The sequence below is a fragment of the Nomascus leucogenys genome, unplaced genomic scaffold, assembly GCF_006542625.1.
Source record: "Nomascus leucogenys isolate Asia unplaced genomic scaffold, Asia_NLE_v1 Super-Scaffold_241, whole genome shotgun sequence".
NCBI classification, from domain to species: Eukaryota; Metazoa; Chordata; class Mammalia; order Primates; family Hylobatidae; genus Nomascus; species Nomascus leucogenys.
The window spans coordinates 1,382,946-1,398,412 of NW_022095767.1; the positions used below are offsets into that span (position 1 = coordinate 1,382,946).

At 62.9% G+C, this 15,467-nt stretch overlaps 1 protein-coding gene and 1 pseudogene across 3 annotated transcripts in view; both read right to left on the bottom strand.

Moving 5' to 3' along the window:
* Positions 1 to 932: 932 nt before the first annotated feature.
* On the bottom strand, positions 933 to 3,057 carry LOC115833537 (annotated as a pseudogene). Its single transcript, XR_004028938.1, has one exon. The product of XR_004028938.1 is annotated as an uncharacterized LOC115833537 (transcript).
* Positions 935 to 15,467, bottom strand: part of MLLT1 (MLLT1 super elongation complex subunit) — a 73,442-nt gene continuing 58,909 nt past the window's right edge. The window contains exons 6-12 of one of the 2 annotated variants that reach the window (XM_030807775.1): positions 13,011 to 13,568; positions 8,796 to 8,883; positions 7,252 to 7,360; positions 4,786 to 4,885; positions 4,573 to 4,644; positions 3,880 to 3,951; positions 935 to 3,712 (exon numbers count right to left, since the gene is read on the bottom strand). In XM_030807775.1, the coding sequence (XP_030663635.1) occupies positions 3,584 to 3,712; positions 3,880 to 3,951; positions 4,573 to 4,644; positions 4,786 to 4,885; positions 7,252 to 7,360; positions 8,796 to 8,883; positions 13,011 to 13,568 (1,128 nt within the window). In that variant the 3' untranslated portion in view covers positions 935 to 3,583. The remainder of the gene's footprint in view (positions 3,713 to 3,879; positions 3,952 to 4,572; positions 4,645 to 4,785; positions 4,886 to 7,251; positions 7,361 to 8,795; positions 8,884 to 13,010; positions 13,569 to 15,467) is intronic. The other variant, XM_030807776.1, reaches the window with a different exon arrangement.

Consider the following 15,467-nt stretch of genomic DNA (forward strand, 5'->3'; position numbering starts at 1 on the left):
GATCTCAATCACTGGCTGCCACGGTGATCCTGCAATGTGGGCCACTCAGGAATGGAACTCCTGCTCCTCTGGGTGGAGCTGGAGCTGGAGCTGGAGCACAGATGGGACACAGGTTCACTGAGCTCTGCCACACTGAGGCCAGAGAAAAACCCACCACAGGGAAGCTGGGAGATGGCACGCTGGCTCCTGGGAAAAAATGTCTTTGCCTACATTTTTCTTTCCATCCATCCATCCATCCATCCATCCATCCATCCATCCATCCATCCACTCATCCATCCTTCCTTCCTTCTGTCCACCCATTGATCTATCCATCCAGGCATCCTTCCTTCCTCCCGTCTACCCATTAATCCACCCATTGATCCACCCATCCATGCATCCTTCCATCCACTCACCCATCTATCCATCCTTCCTTCCATCCATCCATCCATCCACCCATCTGCCCTTCTTTCCTTTCCTTCCTTCCTTCCCTCCCTTCCTTCCCTCCTTCCTTCCATTCACCCATCCATCCATCCATCCATCCTTCCTTCCACCCACCCACCCATCTATTCATCCATGGTCCACCCAACCAATCATCCACTCCTCCATCAAACCGCCCATCCACTCACCCGCCCATCTGTTCATCCATCATCCATGCATCCACCTTATGAAACCAAGTTTTCTTCTCAACCCAAACCTTGCTGTCTGCTTCCAAGTAGAGAGCACAGCATCAGAAGCAGGATGTGAGCCGAATTCTCTGCGCTCTTGAATTGCTGGTGGCGTCGTCTCCAGCGTTGCTCACGCTCCCCGCCCCCACCAGGCTCGGTCCCAACCCTCCTTCCCCTTTTTGGTCACTGATCTGGGGGCACTGGGACAGGCAGTCGGGGCAGGGGGCCCCAGGCTACCTCGCACGCCTGCCCACTGACTGGACAGGAGGAACCAGGCAGATGCATGCGTCTGCTTTCCCATCTGACTTTATTTCACGTTTTTTTTCTATAAAACTCCTCCATAATTTCACAATTTAACAAAAGTTTAAAATCCAGGAAAGAAACAATCCTGTAACCTGTTACAGACACGATTCTCCTTATTCCTTTTATCCAGGAGTTGGTCTCGGGCCGATGAGTGTCCTAGTTCCTAGTGAGACACATTCTTTGTAAAAACCCTTATGGGCAAGAAAGGTATTCGATACCATTTGCTTTCCGGCGTCGGTTTACATTTTTGTTCAGGAGAGAGCAAAACACAGAGATTTGCACTGGGGGCAGGCGGCTTAACACGATACACGTGGCAGTCACAAAGTGCCGGGCCCCTTCCTATGGAAGTGTCCCCAGAGCCCTCGTGGGCCCAGCCGCCGGGCAGCTGGGGTGGGGTGGGAGAGCAGCTGGCGATGCTGCCTTTGGAGCCCATGCTGCCCAGCACGTCCATCGGGTGGTCACGGAGCCAGCCCTGGGCCCAGAGCAGCTCTGGAGGACAACGTGAGGCCTTCCGGCCAGAGGAGGTAACTGAGAACTGGGTTGGTGCTTCCGGAGGCCTTGGAAACGGCAGGAAGGGCCAGACGCCACCACCGAGAGCAGGCAGGGGAGCCCGGCCCTCCTCTGGCTGAGCGGAGGCTGCTCGAGTCGTTGTGTGGATCCTGGGGGACTCTTGCGAAGGAGAAAGGCCAGCACCCTGGGCTGAGGTTCCTGTCCGTGACCCCCGCGGCCTCTGTGCATAGAGCACGCAGCAGCACGGGACCCCCGGTCAGCCCCCCTCAGGCCAGTTCCTTCAGTTCAATGTCTTAGTTTCCAGAGAAGAAAGGAAGCGCCCCACGGTGGAGTATTGTTGGCCGACCTGGGAAGAGGAGAGGGGGCACAGGGGCCTGCCCTCTTCCTGATACCTGAAGGCAGTGGGGCCAGGAGAGAAACAGAGCAGGTGGCAAGGAGTCCCGGAGGCTTCCTCGGAAGGTTCTCGGGCCTTTCCCGGAGAGTTCTGGGGACTTTCCCCAGGACAGCTGGCATTGGGGGCAGCCTTGGAGGCAGGGGTCCCCACCAAGGAGTGTTCAGGATCTGCTGACAGAATCAGAGCAGGGACAAGATGAGGGACCTCAGGGAGGGACAGATGGAGCCCCCCAAGTCAGAACTCACAGGCTGGGGAGGAGGAGACATCTAGGTGGGTTCGAGGGGGCGCGAGCCCACCTTCAGGCCCTCAGCCCTCTTTTCCTCATAACTTGGTCAGGGCACAAGGACTTGAAGACTTGAAAGTCAGGGGGTTGAGAGGACTGGAGGTGCCTCCAGTCAAGGTCTGGGAAACAGAGGCTAACCAGGCAGGCCTCTGGGACCCCCAGCCAAGGTGGGCTGGCTCCACGGGAGCATCCTGGCCCTGGAAGAGTGGGCCGGGGAGGAGGACCGGCTTGGCCCTTGGAGAATCTCAGGCACACCAGGAGTGGGGCTACAGGTGCGGCACCAGCATGAATTGCGGCGGTGGAGGCCAGGGCGGGCCAGGCAGGGACCAGAAAAAAGGCAGCCTGGGAGGGCCAGCCCGGCCAACCCACCCGGCCTGCCGACGGCCGAGCCCACGCTCGAGGAGCTGACCAGAGTCCAATGCGCCTCAGAAAACTCCATAAACTATCCCGTCTTATTTGGCAAAAGCTCATATTTTTTTTCAAAGTTTGAAGACTTGAATGAAAGAGAGGAAGAGGAGCCTATGGGAGGAGGCCGAGCCCCAGGGCGGCTGATGAGAGTCTGTCCACGGAGACTGATGGCGCTAGTCTTGAGTAGAGCCCGAGAGCAGAGTGGTGGCTCCCGGGTGCCCTGAGGACTCGCTGCCCTTTGTAGTGTTGGCCGGCCCCCCCGGGAGCCCCAGTAGGAGGCGGCGGCATCCTTGGAAGGGCAAAGGGAGAATTCCTCCATGCGCCTGGAGAGGGCCAGCTGCCGGGCCTGGCTCGGCCTCCAGCCCCACAACAACACCGCAGAGACATCTTAACCTACAAGCCCCACCGTACACACCCCCCACCCACCCCACGTGCACTGCTGCACAGAAACGCACATGGACACTGCTCTTGACCAGACAGCGCACACACATATATAATAGAGAGAACTATACAGCACGGACCCCAGCGCAGCGCGAGCCGGGGAGGAGCCGGCGCTAGGTCTACACGGAGGACGACGCAGACACACAGGCAGGGCCTCCTGAGGTCCAGGGTGGGCGGAGGGTGTGTTTTGAACCATTCGGGAGGCTGGAGACGCCCCCCAGCCATTGGTCTGCTGCTCAGAAAGGCTGGGGCAGCGATGCCCTGCCGCACAGCCCGCCGAGCAGTGGGGGCTGGTCCCAAGGCTGGGCAAGGGGCCCCCAGCCCTGTCTCTGCCCAGAGCTGCCTTCAACACCAGCCGCTCTCTGAGGGGAGCCCAGGGGGCAGCTCGCGTGTGGCCCAGCCCGGCCCCAGGGCTCCTGGCGATGGAGCAGGGAGAGTGGGCAGGGAGCCGCCGAGGAAAGTGCAGCGGGCCGTGCGGGCGAGGACAGGGCTGTCGCTAAGGCAGTGCTGCGGGCAGGCGAGACGGGAGAGGAGGGCAGGCGAGGCCTGGCTGCAGCCTCCCAGGACCCCGGCGGTGGGGGCCCGGCACGCGGCCCAGGGTCATGTGGCCACGGCCTCCAGGTAGCTCTGCAGTTTGCGCACGGTGGTCTCGTCCAGGGAGAAGAGGTCGAAGTCGAAGGTGGTGTTGGTGACGTTGAAGTGGCCAGTCTCCTCGATCAGATTCACAATCTGTAAGGTGGTGGCAGGTGGCTTCAGGGGCAGGAGACCAAGGGTGGGGTTGCCCTGTTTCCCAAGAGAGGTACGGGGCTCCTGGGGCAGCACCAGGGGCCCCCGCAGCCCACACTCCTCACAGGCACCCCGACCTCGGCTGGGCAGGACCCTCAGGGGGGTGATACCTGCTGCAGCACGTTGCGCTCCCGCAGCGCCATCAGCCTCCGGTGTAGCTCCACCAGCTCGTCCGTGTAGGCCTGGGGACGGGGGCAGGTCTCAGCAGCATGTAGGGGCCCTGGGTCCTTCCTGCTCCCATGCCCAGCCCCATCCATGACCCAGTCCATCCCAGCACAGGACAGAGGTAGCCACATCCCCCCAAGGAAGGCCCAAGGCTGCAGGGGCAGCCCCTCAGCTCCAAGGCCACGCTGGGAGGGGAGGAAGGACTGTCCCTGCTCCTGCCCAGGAACAGCCCGACTGTGGGGTGTTGGGGGGCTCTGGGGTCCTCTACTGGCTGCAACTCCCACCACCCACTCCTCCGTAGCCCCCCCCTCCTTGTCGTAGGTGCCCCCACACCTTGTCGTAGATGCCCCCCACCTTGTCCTAGGTCCCCCCATCTTGTCCTAGGTCCACCCACCTTGTCGTAGGTGCCCCCCATCTTGTCGTAGGTCCCCCCACCTTGTCGTAGGTCCCCCCATCTTGTCGTAGGTCCCCCCACCTTGTCGTAGGTCCCCCCACCTTGTCCTAGGTCCCCCCCACCTTGTCCTAGGTCCCCCCATCTTGTCGTAGGTCCCCCCACCTTGTCGTAGGTGCCCCCCACCTTGTCCTAGGTCCCCCCACCTTGTCCTAGGTCCCCCCCACCTTGTCGTAGGTCCCCCCACCTTGTCGTAGGTGCCCTTCTTGAGGATCTTCTCAGGCTTGCTGCAGGACTCGGGGCTCCTCCGGCCTGACACCTGCAGGGAACCCAGGTCTCTGCTGAGCTGTGGCCCACACCCTCCCCAGCCCCGAAGGCCCCACAAACCCTCCTAGGACAGCCCAGCCCAGGGCTAAGCCCGGCCTCCGGTGCACCCCCTGCCTGCAGGCCCCAGGCTCACCTTGCTGTTGGGCGGGGGTGGCTTCTGGGGGGGTGGGGGCTCGCGGCTGGGCAGGGAGGAGTCGGCACTGTTGTCGCTCTCGCTGTCGCTGAAGCTCAACCTGAACCAACACACGGGGGCGCATCAGGCCCCTGCTGCCCCCACTGCCCCCACCCCACCCCCAGGCTGAAGCCTCTGCCCTGCACAGAGTCGGTGCCTGAGCTCACACACCCCCAACAGCTCCATTCAGCTCTGGGCAGGAACCTCAACTTAAAAAAAAATACTGTGCGTGTGGCCACCAAGAGGAAAGAACCCCAAGAAAACCAGGCCACCCAGAGGCCCTTTGGGGGCCGCCCGAGCCAGCCAAGAGTGGCCCAGGATACCCAGGACACAAAGCCCCCCAGCCAGATGGGGCTTGCTGGGCTGTGGTCCTCTGACTTGGTTCTGTGGCTTTAACAAGGGGAGGAGGAGCTGCCTGCTAAAAAACCTGCCCTCTTCTCCCAGCACTGCCCTAGGGCTTCCATGGCCGCCTGTCCCTCTGATGCTCCCGTGGCCACCTGACCCTGGTTTGCTCTGGACAGCAGGCCTCCATTAGTTACATCGGCCCCCTGGCCCTGGAGGGTGTGGTCCTAAACAGGGGTATCTGGTGGTGGGGAGAGGCCCAAGCTCTCAACCTCCCCCACCCTGGGGGGCAGGTCTTTGACCTCTGCCTCAGTTTCCCCATCTGTGAAAGGAGGCTGCTATGACCACACAGAGCCTGGGCCCATTTTTCTCTCACTCTGCGTGCCTGGGGTCCCGCTCTGCCAGGGATATTTTGGGCTTGATCCAGTGAGAGGGGCCCCTGACAACTATCACTTCACCGCATGTTTAAAACACAGTAAACCCCAGGCCTCCTAGTGAACAAGGTGTCAGAAGCGGCTCGAGCACACCGGACTCCCCGGTGGGCAGCACAGCCATTGCCCCTGTTCCTGGCCTGCTCCTGCCCCAGCGCAGGCTCCGTCCATCTCTTAAACTTGCCCCTCAGTGGCCTCAGGGTGAGGCCACTCTCTGCAGCTGCCTCCCGGCTCTGGCGGGCTCCAGGTCTGGCTCACGTTGCCCAGGCGACGCCCCTGCCTGTGCTCCCGCCGGCCTCTGCCCCGCATCCCACAGGTGACTGGGATGACGGCTGGGCAGCGTTGCAGACTGGGCTTCCCAGGCAGCAGACCAGGGTGTGCAGAAGCTCCGACGGTGTGGCCTGTACGCTCCCTGCCCCGGCAACGCAGGGACAAGGCCGGCAAGCCCCCACCCAGGGCCCACACAAACGTTCCCGGAGAATCAAAAGGCACTTTGGGTGTGGCTCGGTCCCTGTGCCGTGCCTGCCAGCCCCTCTAGAACCGAACCCTCCGTCAGCCTCTCTGTGCTCACGGCTCTTGGCGCAAGCAGAATCCACCCTGAATGTCACCTAACGAGGCAGGAACCTGCTTCCAGGTCCTGTCCCGGGACGCCACAGCCCTCCTCGTGTCTAGAGGCTAAGTCCCTGTTGGTCGTGGGCCCGGGCCTCCCACCAGCGCCTCCCCCGCAGTGAGCCGCTGCTCCTGCTCTGTCTGCGGTGGGTGGGAATCCCGCCGTGTGCCTGCTGGCCCGGCGCGCTGTACACGGGGGACCAACCAGAACCTGCCGCCCAGCTTGCGGGAAGGTGGTTTTAGTGAACAACACACCTGCAGGCGTCTGTGAGGCTCCCATGCACCTTGCTGGGTGCAGGCTGATAACCAGCCCTGTCTTCAATAGGAGCCACTGAGGCCTGGAGGCCTCAGCCTCACAGGAGGAGGGGCTGACTGCTGGCTCTGCTACAGCTTTGGAAAAGTCTGGACCCCCGCCCGCTGAAGCCTGTGTGCCCAGGGCCAAGGCCTGCATGTTCTCTGCTGTCGCTGGACTGGAGGCCGAGTGCGTGGAGCTCTCCCAGGTGGGGTCACGCCAAGGGTCCTGCACATCCCAAGGATGAGCCTCGGCACCCCTGTGCCTCCCGAGGAAAAGGCCACAGGTAGCCAAAGCTGCTCCCACACTGGGTGTCCGCTGTCCCAGGACGGGGCTCTCCATGGATCCTCGCCCCGTGTAAGGCAGGTGGGAAAGGACTGGGAGTCTCCTGGCCTGAGAGCAGAGCAACAGGCCTGCTCCCCTCCCCCCACCTCCAGCCGGGGCTCCCTCCTGCACCCTTCCCTGCCAGATAGCCCACACCTGCCAGCGACCACGAGGAGGGATGCCACCCAAGACCCCAGATGGGGGCAGCCCTTGAGGCCCTCAGCTTCAGGGACCAGGAGAGGACACACAGCCCCAGGCCCACCCCAAGGCCCAGGCTGGACTGAGGCCGCCTGGGGATGGATCCCCGCTTTGGCCCTCCCAGGGGACCCTCCAGTCCCAACCTCACCACCAGCCCCACAATCACTGCAGACCCAGCCAGAGTCGCCCCGGGTGGCCGCCTCCGCCCACTGGTTCCCACCGGGCCGTCACCTGGAGTCCCTCCCCGGGTTGGTCTTGCCAGCAGCCTCCTCTCCTGATGAAGAGTCGTCCTCGTCGGACTCCTCGGACTGCAGGTCCTCCACCATGGAGCGCAGGGGTCCTGGGGAGGCGGGGCAGGGAGGGAGGGGAGACAAGGGCAGGGTTCCACTGAGCCTCCAGGGCCCTCGCTCATAAGGCCACGCAGAGCTTCTTGACACTGGTGACCCCCAAATGCACACGCCCGCCCACCTGGGGGTCCCTGTGCCCATCTCTAAGAACTGCCCCCACACCAGCAGCCACCCACTTCGCCTAGAACACCCTGGCTGCCCCACTCCCCCTACCTTCCTGGCCCTGCTCGCAGGCCTCAGGGGCCTGGCCGGCAGTGGGCGCGCAGGGCCCCTCCATTGCTGCAGCCGGAGGAGAACCCCTCCTCTGCTCAGGGCACAGAGATCAGAAGCTCTGCCGAGAGCCCAGGGAGGGCGAGGGAGCCACAGCCCGGCTAGGAAGCTGGGCCTGGGGTCACAGATCTCTCTGCCTGCACCCTACGCCGGCCTGCCCACCCCCTCGGTAATCCCCTCTCCTGCTCCCAGTCCACCGTCCTCCCCTTTCTCCAGAGGCACACGGTTCCAGTCCCCTACAGACGGCATCTTGGTTTATATTCCTGTTACCAAGGCAACAGAGGGACACAAAGCCCTCAATTACCTTAGTCACATGATCCCGCTTCAGTAGGTCCCCCTCCCTTCCCGGCAGATAAGAACACTTGGAGCGAGTGTGGGCTTCAAGGGCCCCATCCCCCAGCCCCCTCGGCAACTGCACGGCTGAATTCCAGGCCAGACTCCCTCCACAACCCCACACACTCCTCTCCCCCAGCCCCCCTGCAAAGGATTCCAGGCCGAGGGGGAAGGAGGCTCTTGTTCCAATCCAAGAGTGTAAACGCTTCTGGCCTGGGAGTGGGTGCTGGGGTTTGGGCTGGGGCCGGGGGCTCAGGGCAGCTCTCCTGCTGTGTCCTGCAGGCTGCCTGGTCCCCAGGGCCCTCCCCACTCTGGGGTAGGCTGGAGCAGCCAATGGGCCTGTCTTTTCCCCAAAAAGCCGCCCCTACTCAGGGTGGCCTGCCTGGAGAGGGAGAGGGCACGCCAAACGCTCCGGCAGCAGGAGACCCCGGCCGTTCACAGGCAGCCAGCACCTCGGTGGCCCTGGGGAGCGGGTGGGATGGGCAGAGGAGGTGATGCCATCCGTCCATGGTCCCCAGCAGCACAGGGAGAGTTCTGGCCATGGGCAGGGCCCTCACCAGAAGCCCCTCACCAGCCCGGCTCCAGGCACGGGGTGCATGCCAACAGCCACCACAAGGGGCAGTGCCCTGGGCCTGGCTGGAGATCTGGTGACTTGTTCCTGCTTTGCTTTTAAATATAGACTCCCCCAAGCCACCAAAACCCTCCATGTACAGATCTGCAGGGCCCAGCCTGCGCAGGCAGTGGACGCTGAGGAATGCGCATGCGGCCTGAGCTCCGGGCCCTCCCCGGCCCCATCGGCGCCCCCTAGCGGCTCTCCATACACACCTTGGCTGTGGTTCTGAGATGGCTCGAAGTCTGAGTCTGAGCTGGAGTCTGAGCTGGAGCTGGAGTTGGACGGGCTTGACTGGGCAGACTTCACCCAATGGCGGGGTGGGCAGGGAGGGGAGAGAGGGAGAGCTGTCACCTTTCAGCAGAGACAAAGGGGGGCCCTCTGGTAGCGGCTATGCTGAGTGGATCTCCCCCAGACACCTCCAGGGTCCCAAGGGTACCCACGTGTGCCGCTGAGAACCCACTAGGGAGCCAGCGCCCAGGCCATGTGCAGCCTACAGCCTCCCATGACAGCCCTAGGACTCCGGTGGATTCTTCTCACTGAGGGGTGTCTGGGTTTCCAGTAGCGCCAGGAGACCCTGTGGACCACGTGGGCTCTCCTGTCTACCCAGACAGGTGCACAGGGGACTGGGAGGGAGGCTGGCGCAGGGGCCTGAAGTCCCACAAGTGGGTGGGCCTTGCCTTCGTCCAAGAGGGCAGGCATTGACTGGTGTCGCAAAAAGGTCTGGAACAGGAAAGCTGGGTGTGGATGCTTCTTGTTCTGACCCAGCGCTGTCCCGGGGCTCAAGGGTGGCAGAGAGCTCCGTCTCCCCACCCATTTGCTGCTCCTACCGCCAGCTGCCCAAGACACTGAGGAGCATGTGTGCACAAGGGACAGAAGCCATGGGCAAGCCCGGCCCCACCCACCTCCTCCTCCCGCAGCTGTCCTTCCAGGCTCAGCCACCAGGGGGAAGTAAAAGCCACAACAAGGACACAAGGGGTGCGATGCCAGGACAGAGGGTGACAGTGCAGGGCAGGCATGTATGGGGCAGAGGTGCAGCTCCTGGGTGGACGGGAGTCAGGCACTGCAGACACCTGCACGGGGAGGGGCCCATTGTTCTGGGCCCACATTTCTGCCACCGATCCCAAGGGGTGTGCCAGAGGACACGGCGGGCCCAGGGCAGCCCCCTCACCTTGGGGGCCCGTCTGGTGGAACTAGGTGGCTTGAGCCCCTCAGACCAGTCCCCTCCAGGGTCCTCCCTTCGTCAGGAGGAGGCAGCTGGTCTGCTGGATTCTGGCAGGGGCCGCTGCAGCCGCCAGCCATGCAAGGGAAGCTGTGAACAGAGTACTGAGCCGGAGGGACTCAGGACCTTGAATGCCTGGGAGCCCCCGGCACCTCCCCTAGCATGTGGACGAGGCAGCCTCCACCCTGCAGAAGGGGCCCCATGAAGGCCCAAGGCCTCCCCAATCAGCAGGTCCAGACTCACCTGTGCCTGAGAGGGAAAAGGGACTTCCCAAGGGTTTACTGCAGCCCAACCCAGCCCCCTCCTGCCCCTCAAACCAGCCCCTGCCAGCGCCCCTTCCCACCAACACATGGCGCTCCCTGATGAATCGTCACTGGGAAAGCCTGCTGTGGTGCCCATTAGTCACTATCCACTCAGGCTACCTGAGTCCTGAACACATACCCCAGAGCGTCCAGGACCCCTGACTGGGCCTGCCTGGAGCTGCGTGATGCACAGCCTGGACTTCTGTTCTTGGGGGCCGGGGGTAAGAGGTGACCAAGAGATGGCCTCTTTAACCCCAGCCTTCTGACCAGCGAGACCTTGCTACTCAGACCAAGGCCGTCCCATGTCAGCCTCAGTTTTCCCAGCACTGCCAGCTGCCTGCACACGGAGGCCAAGGCTAGCCCTCCCTCGACCTCTGGATGGAATCCCTGGGGCAGAGGGGTGGGCACCAACCTGGAGGGAGGTGGACTGGGGAAGTATCCAAGGTCCTGGCCCCATATCCCATGCACTTTCTCACTAAGGGTGGTGAGGGGGCAGTTCAGGCGGCCAAAGGAGGCTGCGCAAGGTCAGCAGGGATGGAAGCAGAGAGGGTGCTGAGCCCCAAGAGGCCCCCGAGCCTGTCCTGGCGCCGTGCTGGACAGAGGAAAGCCAGTCGGCCACACGCGCCCCCTTTCCTTCCACCCAAATCCAAGGGGCAGGGAGGAAAAGAATCCGGAAATGGTCTCAGCCAGAAAAGCCCTAAGGTGGTGTGGTCAGAAGGGCCACCAGAGCACGCCCGGGGCTCAGAGGGAGGGCGGAGCAGACTGGGTCCACGACTGGCCTGAGGGTAGGCGGTACCGACTGACTCCAGATCCCCAAGGGCCAGGGAGACCCTAAGGCAGCAGCTGGAGGACGTGGGAGCTCGGCCCGGGGACTCGGCCCAAAGCGCTGCCCTACAAGGGTGGGCGTGGGTCAGACCCCAGCTGGTGCAGATTCCTACCATGGCCAGTTCTGGTAGCACACCCACATGCAGCCTCCGGGGAGGGGCAGCCCAAGACAGCCAAGGGGAAGCCGAGGGGCCAGTGGTCTGCAAGGCCGATGTGCTTCTTCACCATAGCAGCCTGGGCTTTGGCGAAGCCCCCGGCGGAAGAGGCGTCAGGGACTCTCTGCTGTTGGGGCCTAGGTCTCACTCCCGCACAGACCTCAGGGCGCTAAGCCGCATTGCTCAGAAGCCTCTCAGCACGCGGGGCGCTCTTCTTCGGCCAGGAGGAAGTCGCAAAGCCTCCTCCAGCAACTCCAGCCTCAAGGCCACCCAGCCACTCTAAGCAGCGGCGTCTGAGGTGGCAGGAAGCTCCCCACAAAATATTCCAGCTGTTTCACAACACTGGTGGCAGGAGCCAGGAGCCAACGCACTCACTGCCGGGGGCCAGGCCAGGTGAGCAGAGCGGAGTGGAGCGGGCCATGGAGCCACCTTGCCGCTGCCCAGCGTGCTGCACACCCAGCCCCAGGTGCCAGAAGGCCTCACCTGGAGATGCCTGGCCTGGGACTGCATGTCACCCAGTACCTATCCCTGACCCTGGGGTAGAAGGGAGGGGATAAGCACCTGCCCAGGGCTGTGGTTGCTGCATAGGCAGAGAAGAGGGCAGGCTCGGTGCCCAGCAGGCACTGCCAGGCCCTCCCACAGCTGGGAGGGCTACTGAGATGGTCCAGGACTTCTGGGAGGTGGCACTGGCCCCCCCATCGCCTCAGGGTCATAGCAGATGGTGCCATCTTCAGCTAGTGCCAAGCCATGGGGAGCACCAGGCACTCAGCCTTGCCAGCCTATGTGTCTATGAGCCAGGACGCACTGTTACCCAGAGGCTGGACCATCACCCCCAGCCAGCCCTGCCACCTCCATGAGGGGCCTGGGGGCAATCAGCGCTGCCCACATAACCCCCTTTGGCTTTGTGGCTGGGACCTGCATTCAAAGCCCCAGCGGCTTTTCAAAGCCTCAGCGACCCTGAGGCAAAGCTTCCCCTTGAGGGCAAGCCGGACCCAAAAAGGCCCCTGAGGGCTGGGGCTGGCAACAGAGGTAAAAGGCCTGACCCTCATCCATCCATTCATTCATTTTCACCTGGCCCAATGTCTGTTGTCTAAATGCCAAGTGCCAGATAATAGCGCTGGAAGACATCACCACCATCCCAGGCCCCAAACAGGGTCTGGCCACAAGACCATGAGGTGGCTCCCAGCTCTTGCAACTCAAGTCATGTCTGATGCAGTCCTCTGAGAATGTCCAGATGCTGTGCTGTGGGACAAGCCCGCAGCCTCTCACGCTGACACAAGGCCGGTCCCTGACAGGGGTCCTTGTCCCAAGCTCAGACACTGGTGGGGCCAGATGTGAGTATCTCCAAGTCACAGCTGTGTGCGACGGGTGTGGACGGGAGGGATGCTCTTGACCCCACCAGCCACCTAAATAGGGAGCCAGGCACGGCCCTGTTGCTCCTCATGGCTAGGGGCTGTCTGCAGTCCTCATCATTAACCCTCCAGACAAGGGTAAGTCTCCCAGATGCCCTATCGGCAGAGGGAGCAAGCTCCAGGCCGGGCTGACTGCGCCATGGTCAGAGAAACCGTGAGACACGCTTGCCCACTGGCACCAGAGTGGCCAAGACCCGGGCCCGTGCAGGGGGCTGCTGGAGGAGGGGAGCTCAGACCTCGGGACCATGCCATCATGCTTTACCAGAACCACCCACAAATGCCACCGAGGAGGTGAGGAGGGACTCCTCATGAGGCAGACTTTATCACCTGACAGACGGGGAAACCGAAGCCTAGTGAGGCGTGGAGGCCCCAGGTTACAAGGAGCCAGTGGGAGGAGCAGCTAGTGAGACCTGAGGTCCGGACTCAGATCCCACCTCCTTCTGCTGTTCCAGAAGGGAGGCGGGTCCCACCACACTGCCTGCACCTGGCTGCCCTGCCCCAAGCGCTCACTCACCTCAGACTTGAAGGAGGCCTCGTCCTCTGAGTTGGACTCCTCCACCTCCAGGGCCTTTTTGGCCTCCCGGGGCTCACTCTCGGCCTTCACCTTCTCCCCTCTGGCGCTGCTCTTGTCCTTGGCCGGCTTCTTGTCCGAGAAGGAGGAGGAGGTGCGGGGCGAGGTGCCCGGAGCACTCCGGGACCCTTTCGAGCTGCTCTTCTTCTGCTTCTTGGCGCTGGGCTTTGGCGAGTCGGCGGTGGCCGGCCGCTTGCTGGAAGCCCGGGGTGGGGGTGGGGGTGGGGGTGGGGGCCCACCCTTGGGGGATGTGCTTTCCAGCTTGGTCTCTTTCAGGGCCATCTTGGGCTCCTTGAAGGCAGCCTTGGGCGGTGGCGCCTTCTCCTCCTTGGGCAGCCGGCCCTCGCCCAGCTTCCGCGAGGTGTCCTTGGAGCTTTTGGCCTGCTCACGCTCCAGCTCCTTGGAGGAGCTCTTGCTCTCGGAGTCTTTGCGGGGCCGCTCCCGGTGCTCCTTGGTCACCTTGTGCGGCTTGGAGGCCTTGCTGCTCTCCTTGTTGGCGTCCTGCAAGGCCAAGAGCAGGGAGGGCAAGGGGAGAGACAAGGTCACGTAGCATTGCGGGGTGCCCTGCTCCGCCACCCCTGACCCCTACAAAGCATAATCCACCTGATTCAGCCTCAGCTAGAGAAACTCTTCCATAAAGCAAAAAGGTAAGGCAGCAGGTTAGAGTTTTAAATGGAGCTGTCCCTTTAAACTACTAGGAAGTGTCAGTTGGTCCCCGGCAGCTACAGGCTAAGATTTCCCTCAGAATTGAACTAACATTCCCTGAGGGATTCAAGAAGAGCACAGGGTGAGTCAGGCAGAGCATGGCCACTTCGCCCGCACCCGCCCGCCCTAACACCTTGCAGCCGGGCCTGGGAAAGTCAGAGGCTCTGCTGGCACTGCAGGGTGCTGGCGGGCACTGGAGGCAGCCCTGCCCCTCATCTCAGCCTCCTTCGCCCAGCACTCATGCTACGTGCGGGAAGCTCAGTGCTTCCTGCTCGGTCGCCCACGGCCTTCCTTTCTGAGCCCTGCTGGCCCCTCTCCCCAGGACTCCACACCCCCAGGGTCCCGCTAGCTCAGGCCTGGCTTCGGGGAGCCAACTGCTGAGCGCCCACTGAGTCCCAGGTACTGCACAGAGCAAACAGCTCCCGGGCTTCTCAGAAGGGAAACCGCCTGGGTCGCTTTCCTAAAACACCGAGGACATTCCTAGGTCTCCGCCTCGGAAACCCAGGGGGTTTAGGGTGGAGCTGGACTCGGGGGCTGATCCCATTGAGGACAGAGGTAAGATGATGGCAGAGAGCAGCAGGACACAGGCCCAGGAGTGAGCCCAGCTCTGTGACCTGCACACTGCAGGACCCAGGCAGAAAACCCCAGCTATCTGTACCTGCTTCCTCGAGGAAGGGCAAGGCCACCACCTCACTGGGCAACGGCGCAGGCCAGGCTGGCAGCGAGCACGCAGTGTGGGGGCTGCCAGCGGCATGGCTGAGTCGGCCCATCCCGCGGCCAGCCTGGGCGCTGCTGCTTGTATGCTGTATGTTTCTGCCCTACACTCCCTCCGACAGGCACACTGCCAGCACTCCCCGCGGTGGGAGCCACGCCTTCACCTTCCCTACAGAGACCCTGTATCACCCCATGCACCCAGGAGCACTGAGCAGGCCTCTCTGCAGTCAGCCACCTGGGGCTCCACCCTTGCTAGGAAAGGAGCAGCGGCCAGCAGGTGCACGGCGGCCCCAGAGCCTGTCCAGACGATCGCGTACCTGGCCTCCCGGCACAGAAGCCAGCAGCAGCCAGACCCCGAAGGCCCTGGGGAGGGGCTCCGGGAGCAGTGAGACTACCAGGGAGGAGGGGGGCCATGCTTCACAGATCCCCCAAAGACATGCGGGAGGGGCAAGCTGGGTAGAGGCCTCTCAAAACCACCTGAGTGTCCAGGGACAGACTCCTCCCAGCAAAAAACCACAGGGCAGACACAGCAGCTGCCCCATGGCCAGTCTCCTGGGCTGGCCATCTTCTTGCAAAGCCACAGCCCACATTCAGTGTTAAAGGCTCAGGAATAGTACCAGTGGCTGTGAGGCCTCTGCCACTTCCTTAGAGAAACGGCAAGCCCTGTGCCCGGCCTGGCTCTTCCACCTGGGACAGTGGGAGTGCCCCCAGAATCCCCCTAGCTGGCCTGGGCCATGCAGGGCTATCAGGGGGTGTCCCCTTGGGAGCTGGGGTGTGGAATGGGGCTGTGCTCCACAGCAAGCTCCTCCCCAAGGAGGGAGGTGTGAGACACTGCAATGCCACCTGCCACCCTGGCCTCTTCCAGCAGGGGACACACGCCCAGCTGGGCTGCAGGAGCTCAGCCGGGGTCACAGCCACCAAGGGCAAACTCCAAAGGCACGCCAGAGGCCCCTAACACAGTTCCCACTGTGCGCCCCTGGC